General features: G+C 35.7%; 5 protein-coding genes across 5 annotated transcripts; 3 read left to right on the top strand and 2 right to left on the bottom strand.

The window, feature by feature from the left end:
* Positions 1–258: 258 nt before the first annotated feature.
* Positions 259–1,157, top strand: LOC114722843 (uncharacterized). The gene has a single exon (XM_028908960.1). It carries the CDS (start codon positions 259–261, stop codon positions 961–963), a length of 705 nt encoding a protein of 234 aa, XP_028764793.1. The 3' UTR covers positions 964–1,157.
* Positions 1,158–2,151: 994 nt separating this feature from the next.
* Positions 2,152–4,656, bottom strand: LOC114722803 (pentatricopeptide repeat-containing protein At3g62470, mitochondrial-like). Its single transcript, XM_028908902.1, has 2 exons — positions 2,581–4,656; positions 2,152–2,489 (listed from the first exon to the last, which is right to left on the bottom strand). The coding sequence occupies exon 1, from the start codon at positions 4,547–4,549 to the stop codon at positions 2,615–2,617; it is 1,935 nt and encodes a 644-aa protein (XP_028764735.1). The 5' UTR covers positions 4,550–4,656; the 3' UTR covers positions 2,152–2,489; positions 2,581–2,614.
* A 5,749-nt stretch (positions 4,657–10,405) lies between these two features.
* Positions 10,406–11,329, top strand: LOC114722901 (ethylene-responsive transcription factor 1-like). The gene has a single exon (XM_028909024.1). The coding sequence runs from the start codon at positions 10,406–10,408 to the stop codon at positions 11,327–11,329; it is 924 nt and encodes a 307-aa protein (XP_028764857.1).
* A 2,480-nt stretch (positions 11,330–13,809) lies between these two features.
* LOC114722800 (WAT1-related protein At3g30340-like) lies at positions 13,810–15,241 on the top strand. The gene is made up of 5 exons (XM_028908900.1): positions 13,810–13,994; positions 14,096–14,158; positions 14,300–14,416; positions 14,559–14,979; positions 15,086–15,241. Exons 1-5 carry the CDS (start codon positions 13,810–13,812, stop codon positions 15,239–15,241), a joined length of 942 nt encoding a protein of 313 aa, XP_028764733.1.
* Positions 15,242–17,066: 1,825 nt separating this feature from the next.
* On the bottom strand, positions 17,067–18,299 carry LOC114722992 (uncharacterized). Its single transcript, XM_028909141.1, has one exon. The coding sequence runs from the start codon at positions 17,823–17,825 to the stop codon at positions 17,316–17,318; it is 510 nt and encodes a 169-aa protein (XP_028764974.1). The 5' UTR covers positions 17,826–18,299; the 3' UTR covers positions 17,067–17,315.
* Positions 18,300–21,909: the final 3,610 nt, after the last annotated feature.

The following is a 21,909-nucleotide window of genomic DNA, read 5'->3' as shown; positions in this document are numbered from 1 at the left end:
TTGCTTTGCCTCTTCCTCAAGCTTCCTCATTCCAGATGCTTCCTTTTTTTCCAACAAAACCAACATTACAACTCCGAAAATATATGACTGCTACAAATATATTATTAATACTGAATTGATCAATGTAAAACGTGCGAATAGTTGGTTGGATTGGTGTTGTAATTTCAGAGTGAAATGAAGGGCAGTTTAGTGATAAAGTTGGGTATATATAGAGGTAATCAACTGCTGCTAACGCGCAATTAAGAAATGCCTCAATTGATGAACGCAGAGGAAGTCTTGAAGCTATATGATTCTTGCTGGTTTGAGCTCCAAATTCTGAAGGAAAACTCAAGTTCTTGTAGGACATCAAGGTCAGTATCAAACCCAGATCACAAAATGGAGCAAGAGTCATCAAAACCGAAGCTTTCGCGTATCAAAACCAAGCATACAAGGTCCCTGAGCGACCAGCTGAAGTCCATTACAAGCTTCAAGAATGAGACCTTTTCTCCAGACTCTGTTCTTCTTCAAGCTGATCTCCAAACCATCGTCTCAAGAAAAGAAGTCACAGATACACAAGTTGAAGAGAGAGCGCAAGAAAATCTTGGAGTGTCGCCTTGTAATAAGAATATTGCAAGAAGGGGAAGGAAGAAACGGGAAAACAAGAGCTTGTCGGACCTGGAATTCGAAGAGCTCAAGGGTTTCATGGATTTGGGTTTTGTTTTCTCAGAAGAAGACAAAGACTCGAGTTTGGCTTCCATTATTCCTGGGTTGCAAAGGTTAGGGAAGAAAGATGAGAAAGAAAGGGAATCTGATAATTACTCTGCAATCCAGAGACCTTACCTCTCTGAAGCGTGGGATGTTCTGGACAAGCAAAAGAAGCAGAACTCACTAATGAGTTGGAGAGTTCCAGCTCTAAACAATGAAATTGACATCAAAGATAGCCTCAGATGGTGGGCTCACGCTGTAGCTTCCACTGTCACTTGAGGAAGCGCATGACGTTTCAGTTCTTTTCCTCCATTTTTGTTGGAATTCCACATTTTCCAGAAACTCGTATACTTCTCAATCATAACAGAAGACAGTGTATAATTGTATTCACTTTTCATATCTTTTCGCTCGATTTGTACGTCATAGACAACATGTAAAGCAAAACTAGATGAGAATTGAAATGAGTTTCATCATGAGTGTACATAATTAACGAGAAAAAATTTGTTTAGATTGTTGAAATTGAAATTTCTACTTGTCTTCTGAATGATTATTTACATGCATTTCACTCTGCCTCAAAATGGATGTGTATTTCAGATTATCTAAATTTGAGAAACAAAAAGTCACTGAGTGTACTGCATTTACGAAGTTCTTGATAAAATCATACAAGCATATGCATGTCTTTAAATTCAAAGCAGATCAAAGGCGATCATGTAGACAGTTAATTTTACTAAAGAGTGCTTAGTCAAATGATTAACTTTCAGAATTTCTCGGAACCAACTTTTCTGCATATGATGGTTTGGAGTTCCATCTTAAAGGTGATGGTCGTAGATGTGAAGTCATTGTTCGTACAAGCAGTGATTGGGACACTGTTGGTTACACTGCAGGCTTTGACGCTATGGAAGGCGAATGGCTATCAGTAAATAACATATAGTGCATTTCTCACGGTTTATATTATCGCACTACGACTCATAAGGTGGTTGTTTTTTATTAATCTTTCACATATAATTGCCATTTTCTTCCTTAAGACCTGTGTTTTGAGCAAGAACGGTCTCAGATGCTCCACCATTTGATCCAAGCAATATCATATCATTGCAGGCATGCCTCTGCTGTTAGTATTTCTGTTTGTTCTTCATTTTAATGATCTTGCACGATGGTTCTTAATTATGGCTCAAAATTCTCTGCAGCTAATGTTCAGCAAATCTGAATATGACGGTAAATTAAATTGAACATTTAAGGAAGGTCCCCTTGAGCTCCCTATGTCAAGCATACGGGCACATATGAAGGATCCAATAACACCTAGGTACAACCTTACAATATCTTGTGTCACATTTACTTGCACATGCGCGGTCAGCGGGAGTTACCAGACCAGAAAGGCCCGGACTTGATTTGACTAAACAGCCTCCTGCTGTTCGATTAAACAAAGAACTGGGTTTTATCCTCATTAAAACCGAGGGTACAGGGTTGATCTTTGCATCCTGCTTAGTGAACATAAATAAGGATCCAGAAAAAATTACAACCATCAACAATGCTCTTATCCAACTCATACCGTAATCATACAACCCTGGTTAGTCAGTTTACCAAACAGCATTATACAAAATATGAATTAGACAAATGACGCACACAAAATCCCAAGAATTAACTCGGCTTTCAACATTGATTACAATGAAGACCTAACAACGTAACTCGCTGTCTTTTGGAAACTAAGTCGAACTACTTCACTAGCAATCCTTCAAGACAACAGAGTGCCCGAGTGAGAAAAGATTCCCAGACTGACCACCTTATTATCCAGAAGCACCATCGAACATCTATGATAGGAAGGAAATAAACCCAACATATTAAATTCATAACATGTTGCAGGCAAATAGCCGATATAACATTTTGGATTTAGCGTCATACTTGACCAAAGAGGCTCTGGCCGGCACCAAGATCTTCATGAAAACTGCCTACTATATTTTGTAGGCTCTCTTCTCTTGACCCTTTTCTTCATCATCTCCGCCCACCTGGCAAAGACATTAGAAACTTCAAATTTACCAGCAAATTTCATCCTTTGAGCTAACTCCTCAAGTATGTCAGGCTTCCCTGCTCTAGAAAAATCAGCAGCAAACTTGTTGTAATCAAGCTGTGGTGCCTTCATTCCCTTCTCGATCATTTCCTCTAAGAATTTGCATGCCCCTTCTGACCTTCCTTGTCTTATAAGCCCTCCAATTAACACAGTGTAGGAATTGTCATCAGGACAGAACCCATTCTGAAACATCTCATCCCAAATTGCATGACCCATTTCATAATTTTTTGTCATGAAAAAGGACTTCATTATCATGTTGTAAGTGTGAATAGTTGGTTCAACGCCACTTTGAATCATCTTCTTGTATATCCTCATAGCATCATCGGGCATATGTCGACTTGTCATCAACTTTATTAATGCATTATAGGTCCTCCCATCTGGGGGACAGCCCTTCTCCCTCATTTCCTTTAGTAGATTGTATACCTCACCCATTTTCTTCTGGTTTCCAAACCCAGTGATCAAACACGTGTAGACAGCAGCATCTGGTTGACACCCAGAATCGATCATTTCATGAAAATACTCAGTTGCTTCTCCCATCATTTTTTGTTTGCACAAATCCCGTATTACAATTGTGTAACTCCGAACATTGGGCAGTGGACCTTTAGCTTTCATGACTTCAAATAATTTGATTGCATCAGACTTCCTCTTACACCTTAACAAACCCTCAAGCATAACATTATGTGCAACAACATCTGGCTTAAATCCCTTATCAATCATCTCATTCCACACCCTCCCTGCCTCCATCAAGTTTTTAACCCTGCACCAACCATTAAGAAGCACCGTGTAAGTCTGTAAATTGTGCGTGAATCTGTCTTTCAGTTTTTCAAATATGGCCTGTGCTTCTTTACCAAGTTTTGCCCTTCCAAGTGTATCAAGCAAGAAATTAATAGAATCAACACCAACCTTAAATTTGTACTTCTTCATCAGATCAAAGATCCCGACAGCTTTTTTCCTCTCCTTCGCAGCAGCAAAGGCTTTGATAGCAATGGTGAAAGTTTCCATTGTCAAAAGGCCTTTCTCACCCATTTCCTCTACCATTGCCATCATGGTTTCAAACTGTCTAGTCTTCCCAAGAATATTCAGCATTGAGTTATATGTCCTGGAGTTATGGGCAAAACCCGGCCTCTGACCTGCCCAACAAAAGAACCGAAATGCTGGCTTCCGAGCATGTTTAAACCGCCCCAGAACATCGACAACCAAATCATCTGACAGTTGTATCCCACATCCATCAAGAACTGCCTCCATATTCCGATCCAACGCAAACAATTCATCGATCACCTTGCAGACCCTATCAACTTCATCCGGGTCAGCACCGGATTTAGCATTAAGATCCCTACCACCATCACAATCCCGATCACTATCATCATCCTCAATTCCAGATTCAACCTCGGATTCCTCATCTTCATCACCCCCAGCAACACGTGCAAATGTCCTAGAACTATCAATTGCCGATGAACCAGAAACTTTTCCCAAAAGGGGAATCAACAATTCTTTTTGAAGAGTAAGGAATGTATAGGAGAGTGGCAAAAGAAATGGAATTTGACGACGAGAACGATAGACAGTGCAATTAAAAGAAGAATAAAACATACGAGACAAGGGCAGAGAGCTACCACAAGGAAAGCACACTTGCTCTCCTTCACGCCATCTTTGCCATCCATGTGGTCGTCCCTGATGGAGAGAGCGAAGCTCGGGGGAGTAGAAGGCATTGAGGGGGCCGAGTGGTATGGATGGATGGGGTCGCAGATTTGAGGGGTGACAGATCAATGTTAGAAATCTGACTTTGAAGAGTGTTTTCTGGGTCATTGAACTGCCATTAAGGACGAAGGAAGCAGAAAGCAGAGAGATTCGCAGAGTGGTTTGGTGGAGAGACAGAGATGCCGCCGTACAGCGGTTATGAGAGGAGGATGGGGAAGGAAGCGGTGCGGGTGAGGCAGTGTTGCAATAGCAGATAGCTGCGGTGTGCTGACTGCTGACTGGTCACTTTGTCTTTGTCCTTTGTTGCAATTGAATTAATGATTTTTTTTTTTTTTGCCAACAATTGAATTAGTGATTTTATTTTAATGTATACTATTTCGTTTGGTCTGGCTAAAAGAAATTTTGACAGCACCTTCTTCGTTTCAGATGATGATACAAGAGATAAGAATAATAAGCGAATGTCATGTTATATACTCATTAAATCTAAGTTTTCTTAATAACGCAAATGTCGTAAAATAATCTCTCACACCATTCATTGTAAACGTTCTATTTTTTAGAAAATTTGTGATGTGTCCCAATTATATTGTCATATAAACCTCAAACTTACTGTACGAATTATGAGATTAACAAAGTGTTTGGATGAAACCAAACTATAATTTGGAAAATAGTTTCTGAAAAATAGATTTTGTTAAAAATAAATTTTATAAAAATGTGAGTATGATAAAGTAAGAGTGTTTAGATAGTTGTTATCAGAAGCACTTTTTATATATACAAATTACTAAAAGATATATAAGTTAATATGATAATTACATAAAAGATAGATTTTATAATATATTTTAATTTGAAGGAATAAAATTGTTAATAATATATTTTTTACCAATATAATTAATAAATAATTAATATGTGTATATATATTTAAAAAACATAAGATTAAATATGTTTTTATAAAAAATGAATACCTTTTCCCAAAAAAAAATTATTTTACATTAATAAGGGAGGAGAACAGGTCAAAAAAGAAGAGTGAGAGAAGAGAAAGAAGAAGCAATGTAAAGGCGTGAGGGGCAAAAAATTTCAATGACACCGCAACAGGAGCCAGATTCCAGAAAACAAAAAAAATATGCCTATGGTAAAACCATGGTTTTGATAAGGTAAATCATGGTTTCATGACAAAACCATAGTTTGAAAAAAAAAAAAGGGTGTTTGGCTATTTTTGGTACCAAACTTTGGTTTGAATTCTAAAAACACTTTTCACTTTTCACAAGTTTCCAAACACCTCCTGAGGGGCAAAAAAAATTGAACGAGTTTTTTTTTTTTTTTTAAGAAAAAGGGATCGGGACAATCTTTGAATTAGTAAAAATTAATAAGGTTAATTCATTAGTAAAATTGATTCAGTCACAACAAAACTTTGCTATCTCTTTTTTTTTCCTCAAAACACATGTTTTGTAGGAGAGAGAAAGAGAGGACAAAGGTTTTTTCTCATAATTTTGAACTTATTTTTCATAATTATGAACTGAACAGAGAGAATGGAGCAAATCACTCCTCCTTCTCTGCACTTTTCTAACTCACTAGTACTAAATATTCTAGGAGGAAAACATGCTTGGAAGGCATAAGCTTAACTCAATAAACTATAAAAATGATTTATTTCCTATTCATGCGTGAAAAATAGAATAAAATTAAGTTGAATATCAGTCTAGTGCCTGCTTTGTGCACCCACCTCGCATTTGGCCCAGCACGATGTGTATACAAGACTATTTCTAAAGAAACTGTAAAAAGAAAAAAAAAACAAGCCGAAAAATAACAAATTGATTTCAATTATGAACAAGATATAATTATCTCCATACAAAATATATTTTATTAAAGAATAATATTAAAATAAAAAGTATCATATTTTGAAATTATAAATATCCATTAGTTAAACATTATTTTTACATAACATTAAGGTAATTAATAAATTTAAATATTTAAATAAAAATAAAAAATTCAACTCTTAAAAATTGTCACGTCAAGCAGAACATAACATAACATGAATCTATCACGCACACAAAAATATTACTCCTCCGGTCCTTAATATAGGACCCATTTAACTAATTTGATTAGATTAAGGAAGTTAGGTAAGTTAGTTAATTATAAAAATTATGACACGTTTTTCCTAAAATACCATAATCATCTTTCTTAATACCCCTATCTATCTTCTACTTGATTATGACTGATGGAGTATCTATAAGGGTAATTTAGAGAAAATTGATAAATATGATAAATGGGTCTTATATTTAGGATCAAAACTAACTCAGCAATTGGGTCTTATATTAAGGACCGGAAGAGTATATTAACAAAAACAATCTAATAGAATCAATTGATGTTTGAAAAGAAAAAAAAAATTGACGGCTAAAAAAATTGAACAATATAATGATATATATAGGGAGAGGGGCTTGGATTCGGTTTTTTTTTTTCCCCCTCTTTGGACTGTAGCTTGGATTGGGTTTACATATTCAATTTCTTCAACACGCTACCCTTCTGGCTTACTTGAATGATATTTTCTCTTTCCCTTCGTTAATGGAAAGGGGCTTAGCGAATGACCTTATAATTTAATGACAAATTTTATGTGACAATATGTGTTCCATCTTATTTATAATATTTAATTGTCAGTATTTTAACAAAAGTCGGCTTAAACTCAATTTCCTTTCTTGGGTTGGCATAATTCTGCGAGTAACTTCTAGAATTTGGTGGCTTTACTTATGATTTATTAAGCTGTCATAATTTCACAGGGACTGATAAAGGAATACTGTTCCATTTATAGAAATTATTGTACCCACGCAGCCTCAGTAACGGCGCGGCGCCCACGGTCTTCGGCCGCTGTTTCCAGGCGGGACCAAACTGTCCCCATCCATGCAACGCAAAATTCAACACCATAGGGGTAATTTGGTCCATCTGATAAAACACAGAACGAGAACCAACCAAACCCCCCCCCTCACTCTTTTGGCAATCTGTTACAGAAGGAAAAGAAACAGCTTCTTCCTTTTTCTCAAATTATTAAATTAATATAAACCAAGCCACATCCACATGGTTCGTCTCTGCCCCCCCGGTCGCGCAGCTTTTAGCTTATTCTCTCATGGGTTCGTCACGCGTTTTCCAGAGCCTAGACTCCCTATGGTTCTACACCAACGTCTTGACTTGCAGAGATGGCCCTCAGCCTTGTTTGACCCCATTCATCCACCCCGACGACGACGAGCCTCCCAAATGTGATTCACCCCTGAATCTGCAAGAAGACTCTGAGATTGTTAAGGCCCAGAATATTCTTTGTGAAGCAGAAACGGAGACGAAAGACAGAGGCGGAGGAAGGAAGCGAAGAAAGAGAAGGAACAGGTCAGAGCGGCACGGAACGAGGAAGATTATTGGGGCTGAGTTCGGGTTCGATGAGAAGCTTAATCCACGGAGCTGGACGCAGCTTCCTTATCATGATGACATCGCAATGAAGCAGCATCTCAAGTCATGGGCTTATGCAGTTGCATGCATTGTGAAGTAGCGGATCATCATTTTGGACATGATGGTGGGCGCTGGAACTAACTCTTGAGACTTCTGGGTCACTAATTGAAGATGTTGGATATTAATTAACTGATGATTGAAGCACTGCTCAATTATGTTCTTATTTGTAGCCCCCTGTCTCTGTTTAAACTTCTCTCTGCCTCATCAAATGCTATATGTAACCCAGCAGTGTCTAATGGTGATTATACTTCTGCTCAACTCTAATGAGTATTAATTAATGATTAGCATTATGCTTTGTGTAATTGTGTTGAAGACTTGGTGTACCTTGGGTGGGTGGATTAAGAGTGACAAGTGAGGTAAATATTGATCTGAGTAAACCTCAGTGAAATACTGTAGACGTGGGAAACTGAAGCTGAAAGCAGTGTGGGCGGTAATGTAGGGTTGCCTTGTTATGGTGAGGAGAAAAGGTGGAAGAGTTCTTGAGGATTGTAGAGCTGTCACGGCGTTACGCCAGAATGGTAACTGATGAGATGATGCATGATTCATCAGTTTGCCTATTGCTTCACGTGGAAACTGTGTTTTCATTTGTTTAAGGATTCAAATATAACTTTGGATTCATGGTTGCTTCATGTTCTTGCTTTTGCCGCCATATACACAAATATGTTATGTGTAAAGTGATAAAGTCGACGGCCTGCCACACTTTTTCCGGAAAAACATAACGTCTGGGTGTTCTTTGTTTTCTGGTTTTTTTTTTTTTTTTTCCACATGAAAAGAAAGCTGGATTGGCCACAATTAGAATAGTACAGATCCTGCCTCATCATAAAGATGAGGTGCTAATTAAGCAGGGCTTGCGGCTTTATAAAATAGAGATATTTTGATATTTTATGATCATCAAACGATGCAATTTTGTATTTCCTATGTTTTTTTTCGGGGAAAAAGTTCTAAATTTAAAAATTATGAAATTGTACCGTTTCATCACCATAATATATTATTTTTTTATTACATTTTATGTAAAATATAATACTCAATATATATATAATCGAAAGATTCAGGTATTAGAATGAACATCATTATAAGTGGTCACTGGAAAAAGTACATATTTATCAGATTTCATTAGAGTTTAGGTAGCATGTATACCTCTTGAGCACTCGTACGTCGCAATACGAAGATCACGCACATGTATCTAGCAACTTGGATCTTGAATTCGTTCAAATAGAAAAAGAAAGGCGTCCATAAGTTATAATACGAACATCTACACTTTGTTCATGAGATGAATCATTAATAATCATATTAATCTTTAAAAAAAAAATCATACTACCTCTCATACTTAACATGAGAGCTAATGAATTAATTTCATAAGGTTAAAAAAAATTACGATTAGTTATTTGTAATAAATAGATGTTGTCTTTCTTAAAATACCTTGTTAATCATGTGTATTAGTTAAAACTATTATTTGATGAAACTTTTAACATATACAATTACTATAAAGACTACCTTAGAAAAAAATCAATAAATATGAGAGATAAAATAGATTGAGCTAGTTTTATATTTAGAATCAAATTAAATGTCAAACATGCTCATATATTAAGTATTGGATTTAGTACTACCTCCGGTCCTAATTATAAAACCCAGTTGACTAATTTGAAGAGATTAAGGAAAGAAGTTAAGTTAGTTATTTGTAATAAATAGGTGTTGTCTTTCCTAAAATATCCCTACTAATCAACTATATTAGCTAGAACTATAATTATTAGAAGGGTTACTTTGAAAAAAATATATAAATACGAGAGACAAAGTGGATTGGGGTCTTATATTTAGGACCAAAATAAAATTCAAATAGGGTCTTATATTAAGGACCGGAGGTAGTATTTTCTTTGATCATGTTATCATTTAGTCTACTTTATTTGGTGTTATCTCCACTATTTGAGGTACCGCGGCTTAATCCATCAAGCTTTTAACATGGTAAAGAATATTGTATTAAATGGGGCCAATTAGATTTACTCAGTCGAGGGTAATTATAAGCACGTTGTATTCTAAAATGTTTAAGCAATTTAATTTTTCTGCTTTATTAATAGTTCTTTCCCAAATACTTATTTAATTTGAAGTGAGATCTGCCCAAGTTTCATCATCTTATTCTTTTCTGTTTTCACTTATCAATTCCCGTGTTCATGTGTTACGTTTTCACCAAATTAGAGTTTCTAACCTAATTAATTAAATATTTACGACTTAAATCGATCTTATGACACGGTCATGAGCAGACAGACCTGTAAGAGAATTTACGTTCGTGTACGTCGATACCAACTAAACGGCCTGCAATAATGGCGACGTCCCCATAAACAACACTCATATAAATCCATTTTACCTTTGTCGCCATTTCCTTTGTCCCTTTTACAGCTCTCAAATGCCTTCGTTTCATCTCAGCCCTATTAATAAGTCGTCACCTCCAAGTGTTACAGAACATCGTGATGTTAATACTAAGCAGAAATGAAAACACCAAGTAACGAAACGAAGGGTAGGGCGAAGAAGTCATCGTCACGGGGCCACCACAGGTTCGTTGGCGTTCGTCAGAGGCCGTCCGGAAGATGGGTGGCCGAGATCAAAGACTCACTTCAGAAGGTCAGGCTCTGGCTCGGAACTTTCGACACTGCAGAAGATGCAGCTCGAGCCTATGACTCCGCGGCTCGTGCCTTGCGTGGTGCAAATGCTCGCACCAACTTTGAACTGCCGGATCAATCTGCAGCCTCTGGCTGCGGCGGTTTTAGCTACGCGCCGGAGAACATGGAGCCCTTCTCGTTCGAGGATGTGCCTGAGGCTGGTGCAGATTCAGATGGACTTGTTGGTGCTCTCAGAGCCAAATTGTTTGATGATGGGACAAAGACATCATCGAATCCTACGTCTATTATTGGGTATAATGCGACTTCGAGCTCAACTACACGTAACCATCCAAACAACACAGAAATATCAATACCCTCAAATCCCCCCAAAGCTAAGAGAGTAATCGTTTCGGATACTGTAGATCCTGGAACGACGACCATGAGGAGCATGAGCTTGGGCTGGTCAAACGATGCAGCATATGGACTGCCATGGCAGTCACAGGAGACGAATCAGGGCTCTGAAAGTGGCTTACTTGACGATGCTGTTCGCGGAAGCACGGGATCGTGGCCTTTTTCTGGGGTGGCTGAGCCGGAGTCAACCTTTGACCTGACATGTTCAGATCATGGGTTATCCAACAGTGATAAGAATGGTCAAACGAATGTGGTGAGCTTAGAGGTGAATCAGATTGGTGAAACTTCGTCTGAGTGCTTCTGGTCACCTGAGCAGCAACAGTTCGTGCACTGTGATAACAACAGTTGGTTTAACTCCGGTGGCACTTGGGATCCACTGCTCTATACTTCCGAGCTTGGTTGATTAACGTTAAAGAGTCATCAGACAACTCCTGATCCACTAATTATTCTTTTAACCCCATCATATATATATCGATTTGTTTGTTTTATAAATTCATCAGTACCAAGTCATTATTTCATCAATTTGTTTTCTTTGTAATGACACGAATAAAGTCTTGTTCTTTAAATCCTTTTGGCTACTTACTGATTGTTTGATCGGTGATCGTAATGATATACTTTGCTTTTCTGGCAAGAAAGGATATATTATGTATATGTTTCTACCATACATCAATATACGATTTATCAATGTATTCGTAAAATCTAGAATAATATTCTCATGAAATATAGAAGTCTCCTCTGCAAAAGAAAGGTCCCACTTCTGATAAGACTATGAATTCTCAATCCTTTTTACGTCCAAGATTGGAAAGCATACGATGCTGCGAAAGTCAAAGGTAATGGGAGAGTTCGGGATATTTTAGCTGCAGAGAGTATCTTCTGCAAAAGAAAGGTCCCACTTCAGACATAATCTAAAAAGATAGAAAAGCTCCGATACAGTAACAGAAAATCTCTGCCAGATCGATGTTTTAATTTATACCATTAAAAATACAGAGTCCAAGCATGTTTTCATGAGTGGCCAAAACACCCCAGTGTGCCCAGAAATTCCCTAGTCCCACAATTATATTTGGCACGTACTTTGAGATAGTGGTGGCTACTCATAGGACATACTATAAAAATTGATTAAAAAGGCAAGAGGCACAATCTATGGTTAGCGGAGAAGGGTTCTCGTATGCTTCAAGCCCTTTTTCATCAGTATATATCAACGTGTTTCAGAATATAAATTTTTGAGCGATTATATGCTAAATGATCTTTTAATAAAAATGAACGGTCCTTGTTATGCCACAGACATCTCGGTATTCATAAAGAATAATGAGAAACATATCAGGTGAAGAATGCTGCATAATGTTGCAGAAAAGCTGAAACCCGAACAGCTTGGACTCTCAATATCATAATCCCCACCCAAAGATAATCCAGATTAAATCTAAAAACACTTTTAAAAAAGTATTTTTATGTAAATTGAAATACAATTTTTCTAACTCTTATTTTATGTACTATAAAATTATTTTTAAAACCATGATTTGATTTCTATTCAAATACTTCGTAAAAATTGGTCCCATACATGTATATAGTAATGGCTGCTTTAGACATCAAAATGATTTTACACGTGGAAAAATTGTAGAGCCAAAGGATTATATATTCGGGAGGGACAAAATTCATTAAGGATTGGTTCACTTATTTTTTTTTTTTTGGGTGGAAGTCAGAATGTCCCTAAAGTTTTGTTGGATTAGGAGCATTAATGTTAAAATCCTCCTAATAAGTACGCTCCCCAAAATTCATATTATATTAGAAAAAATAACTCTTAATTTCTATTTATATCCCACTCTTAGGAGCTAGCCTCAGGGACACGATGTGTATTCACTTAATGTTTGAAAAATCAAGTTTATTTGGAAACTTAGTTTTCTTAGAGATATATATTTAAATCACAAAATTCTATCTTTAATATTGAACTTGATAACGAAATGAGATCACCAAAATATCTCTGAGGATACAACTTTTACTTATCAGAAGATATACATTCCTGGGAAAATTTTATATTTTCAATTGAAAATTAATATAATTTCATTCTAAGAATTTATCAATTTATAGCTTTCCTACATTCGAAATGTACTAATTTCCATTTATCGACCAACATCAGTCACCACACAAAATCACATCAGGTGACTTAAAGGAAGACATTAGACATTAGAGATGAATCAGAATCACACAGGTTATATAAACCCCAGAGTTACAGGCCTTATCTCGTACACTACAGTAGGAAAAAGTCTCCACTGCTGATTTCCTGTTTTCCTGCTTCTTCTAGCTTCTTCTTCTTCTGCACCCAGATCTGACATTTTGTTCCGGGTTTTGCATCAGATGTGAAAAATGTGTCTGGTGTGCTATTTGGAGATATGACCATGAAAGTATTAGATGCCATGTTAATTAAGAGAGGAAAAGTGTCCCGTTTTTTTATACACTCTTAGCTATAATATTCTTGCCACCTATAATCATACATGGTTTAAGAATACAGAATCCTAATCCTGCGTTAATGCCCTGCAACGCAAAACTCATGGCCTAATTAAGGCCAATGATATTAGGTACACGGGTTTTGAACCAGCTTATTAAATGTATTTTCTACGATCCTGGGAAAAGGTTCTCCAATTATGTCCATGTTGAGCAGGATCATTAGTCTTAATAAAGCAAAAGGCAAGAGCATAATTATAGTTAAAGTTGGTTTCTTTTTGTGTTTGCTGTGATTCGCTGTGTTTAATCTTGCCTTCTTTTGTCAATATAAAAGCTTCTTCACCTCACTCTCCATTGCATCTCATAACTTTTTCTGCTAAAGAGAAAGATAAAGGAAAGGACGAAGGCTTCTGTAACATCCTATAGCTTCGCACTCGGCCCTTGAGCATGAAGATGAATTCTGAAGCATGGAAACCTTTTGTAGCAATGGTGTTTATTGATTTCGCTTTCGCTGTCGTCAATATTCTTCTCAAGAAAGTCCTGCAAGAGGGCATGAACCCTTTGGTTATAATCACATACCGCTTGTCTGTTTCTTGCGTTTTCTTAGCACCAATTGCTTTCTTCTGGGAAAGGTACGTTCTTGTAGCCCCAAATTCTGTGGCCTCCTTTGTTTTCTGGACTCAATTCCCGAAGAGAAATCAGAAATCTCATAACCATTTGCTTTTGTTTGCAGAAATGGCCGGCCAAAACTCACTTTTCGAATTTTATGTTACCTCTTCCTCAGTGCATTATTTGGGTTAGTCAGATACACTTTCTGTTACTTCAGCATTCCTTTTTTCTGAATCCATTTTTCTTCATGTTACCATAAAATGATCTATTGTGTAGCTAAGAAACTAACCTTCTCGTGGAGTAACACTTGATCAATAATTTCTTGCAGGACATCACTCACACAGTACTTCTACCTTCTGGGAATCCAAGACACCTCTGCTACTTTCGCATGTGCCTTTATTAACATGGTTCCGGTGGTCACATTCATCATGGCACTACCATTTGGGTATGAACAAAAAGGCACACCCCTTTCCCCTTCCATATATATACACTCATCAGTATACTCACATAAGTTCACGTATTATGTTGATGCAACATTAAGATTCAAGGCATATAATCAACTAATTCAGAAGCTTGTTCCCCTTCAGGTTAGAGACTGTGAACATAAAATGCAACAGAGGGAGAGCAAAGATACTTGGCACAGTGGTGTGCATTGGAGGAGCATTGTTATTGACACTGTACAAAGGAAAGCCCTTGTTCAATTATTCTCAAAGTGAGGCAGCAGCTGCAAGTCATATGGTTTCTGCAGTGAAGCAGAATTCTGCTCCGAGGAACACAGAGAGATGGACCACTGGTGTGATAGCTCTGATTGTGGGGACACTGTTTTGGTCCTCTTGGTTTCTCTTGCAATCAAAAATAGGAAAGAAGTACCCCTGCCAATATTCTAGCACAGCCATCATGACCTTCTTTGGGGCCATCCAATCTGCTGTTCTTAGCCTGTCCACTTCCCAGCACTCGTCCGTATGGATTCTAAAGGGAAACATGCAAATACTCACTGTTGTGTTTTCTGTGAGTACTTATTTTCCTGTGTTAAATACAAAACTGATATATTTTGGTCATCGAGGTTTCATAGTGTAATAAAGACCAAAGTAATGAAACTCTGTACGATATGCAGGGGATGGTAGGATCTGGTTTGTGTTTTGTGGGGCTGTCATGGTGTGTGAAGAAAAAGGGTCCTGTGTTCACTGCATCATTTAGCCCTCTTGTTCAGATAATGGCAGCCATGATTGACATTCCTATCTTGCACGAGCCCCTTCATGTTGGAAGGTAAATGCTTACAATAACCACTCATATGCTCACCATTATGACTTAAAACGTATTTAGCCTTTTACAACGAACAATTATGAAGTATGTGACTGATTTTTGCCTGAGTCGGGTGTTGCAGTTTGATGGGATCCATATTGGTGATGGGGGGATTGTACATTCTGCTCTGGGGTAAGAACACGGAAAAGCAAAATCACGAGAATATGACTAAGCCATGCCAACAAGATGGAGAAATCATGGGACAAGAACCTCAAATGCAACACATCGTAGTCTCCAGTGATTGACAGGGTGTTTCATTTTTGAACTTTGCAATTCCTCTGGGGAAAAAAGGGAAAAATGATTAAATGAATTTGTTTCGTCCTTTTTTTTGGGGGGGGGGGGGGAATATCTATTCGTATAACCTCATTCTGATTGTTCAGTAAATGATAAGTTGTTTCCAAGTTAGGTAATTAATTATTGTATCTGCGCTGCTAAATGCCAAGTCTTTCTTTCTTTCTTTCTTTTGAGTTGGAAGAGCTCCTATGCTAATTCCCTCTGTTGAACGACCCCACACTAACCTAGCTTTAGAATTTTAAGAATATAGGATGGTCCTCAAATAAAGCACTATGTTCTTAATATAATAACGAGTTTTTATTTATTTTGATCTTAAATATAAGATTTTAATATATTCTTTTATATTTATACATTTGTTCTCAAAGTAATCTTTGTAATTACGATAGTTGTAGCTAATACACTTGATTAATAAAAATATTTTAGAAAAGACAACACTTATTTATTTCAAATAACTGACTTAATTAATTTTTTAATCTACTTAAATTAATTAACTGGTTTTTACATTAACAATCGGTTGGTAATTTCAGGTTAAGGAAAAGATGGGTTATTTATATCCTTGAAGTGTAGTATGGTGAAAAAAACAAAAATCTTCGGATACAGTCATTAAAGTACCAGATAGCTTAGCTGTTTTAACCCACCAAGGCACCAACTTTAAAAAGTAATATTTTGCTGTTTAACTCGTTAAAATAATTAAAGAAAAAGATTACATATTTGTTAAGGTTAGAATCGAGGATATGTTGTTTGTCAAGATGAGAATCTAGGATAATTTATTTGTCATGTAATGTATACTTGTCTCTCAAACTTTGTTCTAATAACTTTAATTTAGTTCAATCTCTGTTTTTTTTTTTTTGACCGGGTAATTTAATTCATCTCTAACGTGTAATAGTAATATGTGCGTGTGTGTATTTTTTCAAGAGTATATGATTTTTATTTTTTTGGTTGACAGAGTATATGATTTTTAGATATTAAATTGAATTGACATATACTATTTTAATACTGCCTTGGGTCCTCAATATAAGAACTAATTAACTAATTTAAATAGATTAAAAAATTAGTTAAGTTAGTTATTAGTAATAAATATGTATTATTTTTTTCTAAAATATCTTTACTAATCAAGTATATTGGTTAGAACTACTATTATTATAAGGACTATTTTAAAAAAATAGATAAATATGAGAGACAAAATAAATTTAGATCTTATATTTAAAATCAAAATAAAAATTAAAAGAACTCTCTTATTAAGGATTCGATGCAGTAATTTTTGAAAATTCTTTCCCAGAAATGAATTACAAATTTTATATTCAAGAAACAAATCAAGAGCAACAACACACTATACAGGCAATGATAAAATTATGTTTCTGAAAACATTTTGTTCCTAATTACAGTACTGTAGTTGTTTAATATAACATAAAAGTTTACTTCAAAAAAATTCAAAATATTAAATTATCGAATAATTAATCTTGTTTCCATAATTAGTAAGAATAACTGTAATTTCTGCAAAATAAATAAAGTAATGTTATTTAGTCATCACACCATTATTATGATGTAACAAACCTATAATGATAATTAAGAGCCGATTCCTTCACCCATGATTAGCGCAGAAATAAAATAACAATTACGTGCGGAAAAAAGGAGGAGGGAACAAACACACAATGAAGAGGCAAACGGGAAATCAACGAGCTCCACCCGCGTTTTTCAAGGAAGAATTGGACGTATAGTTTCAGAACTGCACAACCACAGCATTTATCTCAACCAGAATGGTGTTGCTCAGTGGAGGAGGCGGAGGACGAGGCTTCGGCTTCCTTCTCTTTCTTCTTCTCCTTCTTGGCCTTCTTCCCATGCTTCTCACGGTGTCCTGATCGTGGCCCTGTGAATTCCGAGATATCCAAGCACACTCCAGGATCGTTCGCCTCGTAGCTACCGCCCATCATCATTGAGTTGTTTATCGCCTGGAAATTGCTGTTCACGTAAGTATCCAATTCATCCTGTTCTTCACTCCCGTGAAATTGACCTGATTTTTCTCCCAGTTCGCTTCGCAGGGTGGCGCCGGTGTTGTTCCCCGCCAGGGTGATGATCCTCACTCCGTCATCTTCCTCGTCCTCCAGATTCTGGGCTGACCCTGACCCGGATGATTTTTGGAGATCCGTGACCCGGTGAGTGATAGCGGACACCATCTCCCTGATTTCTCTGTCCAGTTGCCTGTGCTTCTCTGCTTCGGCAGATGCGGATTGGCTCAGTCTAACTTGTTCTGAAGGCATTTTTGAAAAGTCGAGTGATGAAATTTTCTAGCTGCGATAATTATTTAATTGGTGAATTTGAGTTGAAGTACTCCTTGCGTTTGTGTGTTTGTCTATGTAAGAAGGGATTATATATAAGAGCAATAGCCTCTCGAGTCTATCTTCTGGGAGAATAAAGCAGATGGAATTGGAATGACTTGAATGGCAATCAAAGGATTGTGTTTAATTCAAAGTAGGAAACAACATCAGAAAGGCTGGAGAAGGATTGCTTCGTTATTACTTAAACCAAATATTCCTCTGTGGCTCCCGTGCTTCTTCTTGTGATAATCATTTTGAAGGCCCTGGGGGTACATATTTTTTTGAATCTGACGATCCTCTCCGATCATTCAGGCACAATTAAACTGTCCCTGCTGCGTGTGAAACCGTGAGTTCCTTGTACACCTGATTCATATATATTTTCATTGACGCAGTAGGAAGTTAACTCACTTGCACTAACAAAATTCCTGGTTTATTGAATTGGCTACCATGTTTATTAAATTCGACCACCAGAAGTTAAGCCTCGCAGTGGCCTTTAGGATAGTCGATGTGGTGAAGTTAAGAGAAGCCTCCATTGATTGTGCAGCTAACAAGGGTGACGCATTGCTTGAACAAGTTCCGTTCTGCCTCTCTGAGATTGTTCTGTTCTGGAGGGGACGGGTTAGATATTGTAGCGCTCTTGTTATGTATGCAAATCCAGTAGGCTAGTTTTTTTTTTCCCAACTAGTAGGCTAAATTTTTAAAAGCTGTTTATAAACAATTCTAAATGATACAAGTTGCACTATTTATTATTTTTAAAATAATAATTTTTAATAAATTATTTATTTTTTATAAACAATTCTAAATGATACAAGTTGCACTACTTATTATTTTTAAAATAATAATTTTAATAAATTATTTACTTTTTAAAGTGTGTATGGTCGATACATGATGATGATTCTTATCATCGTTATTTTCTAAGTAAATCATAATTATTACTCACTATTTCAAGCTAAAATGAGATTTGACCAATAGAAATATGATTAATTGTTTATAAATAATATAATCTATTATGGGTTTTGTTATATAAATAATGATTTTTTATTTATATAACAATTTTTTATTATATAAATAATGATTTGATTCATTATGTTTTCAATGTAACTGTTTGTTCTTTAATTTTATTCTCACCAATATAATGAACATGAAACAAATGTTCATAAAACATAATAATAACATATTAACAAAATTACTAAATTCAAATAATTTTTTTACTATGAATTTCGGATGAATTGAATTTCAAAAATTTGTCGTGAGTCTTTTTAAGTTGGCGGTAGAAAAAAATAATTTATTTTTAATTTAACTTTTAGAAAAATGAGATTAAGTAATGTGATTTGTATTTGGATTAATTTTTATTAAAATTAATTTATAAAATAAAAATTGTTTGAGTTATAATTAAATAAGTTTAATCGGTAGAATGTCCAAAATGAATATAATTTTTATTAAATAATAACAAATAATTAAATTTGTAAGTTTAAAAAATATAATAAAATTACTAAATTGAAAATATTTTTTATTATAAATTTTAAATGAGTTGGATTTTTAAAATTTTTCAGAGCCAGTATATACATCTAAACTTATAATTTATAAATCAGAATAAGCATTTTTAGGATAAATAAATAAATAAACTCTTACTAATACAATGGAAATGGATATTAACTGAGAGGGGCCCATCCTCCATGATCCTGACAGAAAAAAAAACAGAGGACGCAGATAGCCGCATCGATCATGAAGCAGCAGGCTACGTGGCACAAAACCACAGGCAGCATCCCAATCACAAAGGGGTTTTAAGCCAAATTTGAGATGACAAGTTTGGAGAGTGTGACACGATTGGGCCACCCATGACCCCCTCACAGGCATAGATATCCGTGAGATTATCATAGATAAGATAAAATATCATTATTTTTAATAGTTCAATTCCAAATTTTAAAATTGGATAATCACAAACAAAAAATCTATTTAATACTACTAATAAAAAATAATAAAAAATAATTATTAAATTTCAAATTTATAGATCAATATTAGTTATTGTACTTATAAAAAATAATTACATTTGAAAAATAAATAACAAAATTTTTTATAATAATTCTTAATTTTAAATTTTAAAATCTAATAGTTATTTTTTTTTAGATTTCCTCAATCCTGCTAAATTATTTTAAGTTTAAATATGGGAAAGCTTATCTTATTATCACTGACTTAACTTTTTGAGAATTTTAAAATTGGCTCTCTCTCTCTCTCTCTCTCTCTCTCTGTATATAAAAGACGCTTTGTCCGGCCTGGCTCCTCATTCTGCTGACGCCGACGCAGTGTTTAGGCAGAGCATTTGACGTTGGAGTGGTTGATTGTGGAAAGTGTGAAGAGATGATACTGGTGTCGGTGATGGCGGAGGTGCTGGAGGAGTACACGGCGTTGCTGTCGACGGCGGCAGAGCAGGTCTTCCTCTCCGCTCCGCTCCCCAGACGGGTTCGTCTTCTCATTCTCCGTCGCCTTCCTCGCCATCGCTATACCTATATTCCACCCCCTTCTTCCAATTATTAGTTCGAATCACGACGGTCCTCCTCCCACGCTGTCTTTCTCTGTGTCAAGTTTCCAGTATGTTCGTCCATTCTCGACCGGCGGCAGAGTGGAGCTTGCATAGAACTAGAAACAGCTTCTTACTCTTCAATAGAACTTGTAGAAACCTCAATTAACTCCCTCCCTCTAGTTTTTTACCCTTTTGTTATTCCCTTTAGTTGTTTTAATTATTATTGTTATGACAGTGGTTATTGTTATATTATTGTACGACTTTGGCCACTAATATCCGAGCAAGAACGAGGGTTGTTAATCTTTTTTGTTTAGAACAATTTTGAAGGCTTCAGGGTAACTGTATCTTCAAAAACATAAATGAGTTCAAAATTGTTTCTAGCATAATTTTTAATTGGAGTTCCTGCTAAAATGTATTTATAAAGATTATGAGTAGATATTTATAGATGTGAGTATTTGGACTAGCGATTATTGACACCTTCTAGGTCCAGAGACGGAAGCCTGGGTTTTAAAGGAACGGAACCAGAACAATCTTTTTAGGGGTAAAATGATGATCTTGGGCAGAAAAGGATAAGTTTCAAAAAGTCATAATATCTGGCATATTAAAATGAACGGTACCCATGTCGACTTCCAGAAAAAATATCTAAAACTTCCCAATCTACTGGTATCTGTGTTTCCCATCACTCTATCTCATGTTATATGGACATCATTATCAATCACTGTATATAATTTTGTAGTATCCTAGAAACCGAGAAACTTACTAATAACGATAGGATTTGATGAATATGACGTGTTTTAAGTTGAACTAGTGTTTTCCTGGTGACTATAATTAATCGCATCCCCGGGTCCAATATTTAAAGAATGTCCAAGGCAGCACTTGGAAGTTACATGAACGCAGAAACCAATGGAGACTGGAGTGACGGCTAACGCATGACATTTTTTCCCCCATGACTCATCTATGCGTTGTACTCTTTCGGTATTTAATATAAAATCTAATTATTAAGTTGGTTTTGATTCTAAATATAAGATTTATTTTTCATATTTATCAATTTTTTTAAATTACCTCTATAGATACTTCTTTAATCATAATCAAGTAGAAGAGGAAGAGGAGTATTAAGAAAGATGATTATAATATTTTAGGAAAAACGTATCACATTTCTTATAATTAACTAACTTACCTAACTTTTTTAATCTAATTAAATTAGTTAAATGAGTCTTATATTAAGGACCAGAAGAGTTTTTTTTTTTTTATGATGTTTCGTACTCACAACTGAAAAAACTTATTGGGATGGTTTGATTTCATTGGATTATAAGGTTCTGATTGAATTATCATTCTGGTTTAATATAATTTTTTGTAAATAATATATTTCACTTGATAGCCGATTTTTTTGTATAAAAAATTAAAAATTAATTTTATTATTTATTTTTTGGGAATTTTAAATTAAGTCTGATGATTTGAGGCTTATAAATAATAAATGAATCTAATCTAACTTTTGTGAAATCCAGT

Source organism: Neltuma alba, unplaced genomic scaffold, assembly GCF_004799145.2.
Source record: "Neltuma alba isolate B1F8T4 unplaced genomic scaffold, ASM479914v2 tig00012116_pilon, whole genome shotgun sequence".
In the NCBI taxonomy this organism is placed as follows: domain Eukaryota; kingdom Viridiplantae; phylum Streptophyta; class Magnoliopsida; order Fabales; family Fabaceae; genus Neltuma; species Neltuma alba.
Note: the sequence above shows the minus strand (reverse complement) of the source record. Positions and strands in the feature narration are given on the sequence as shown.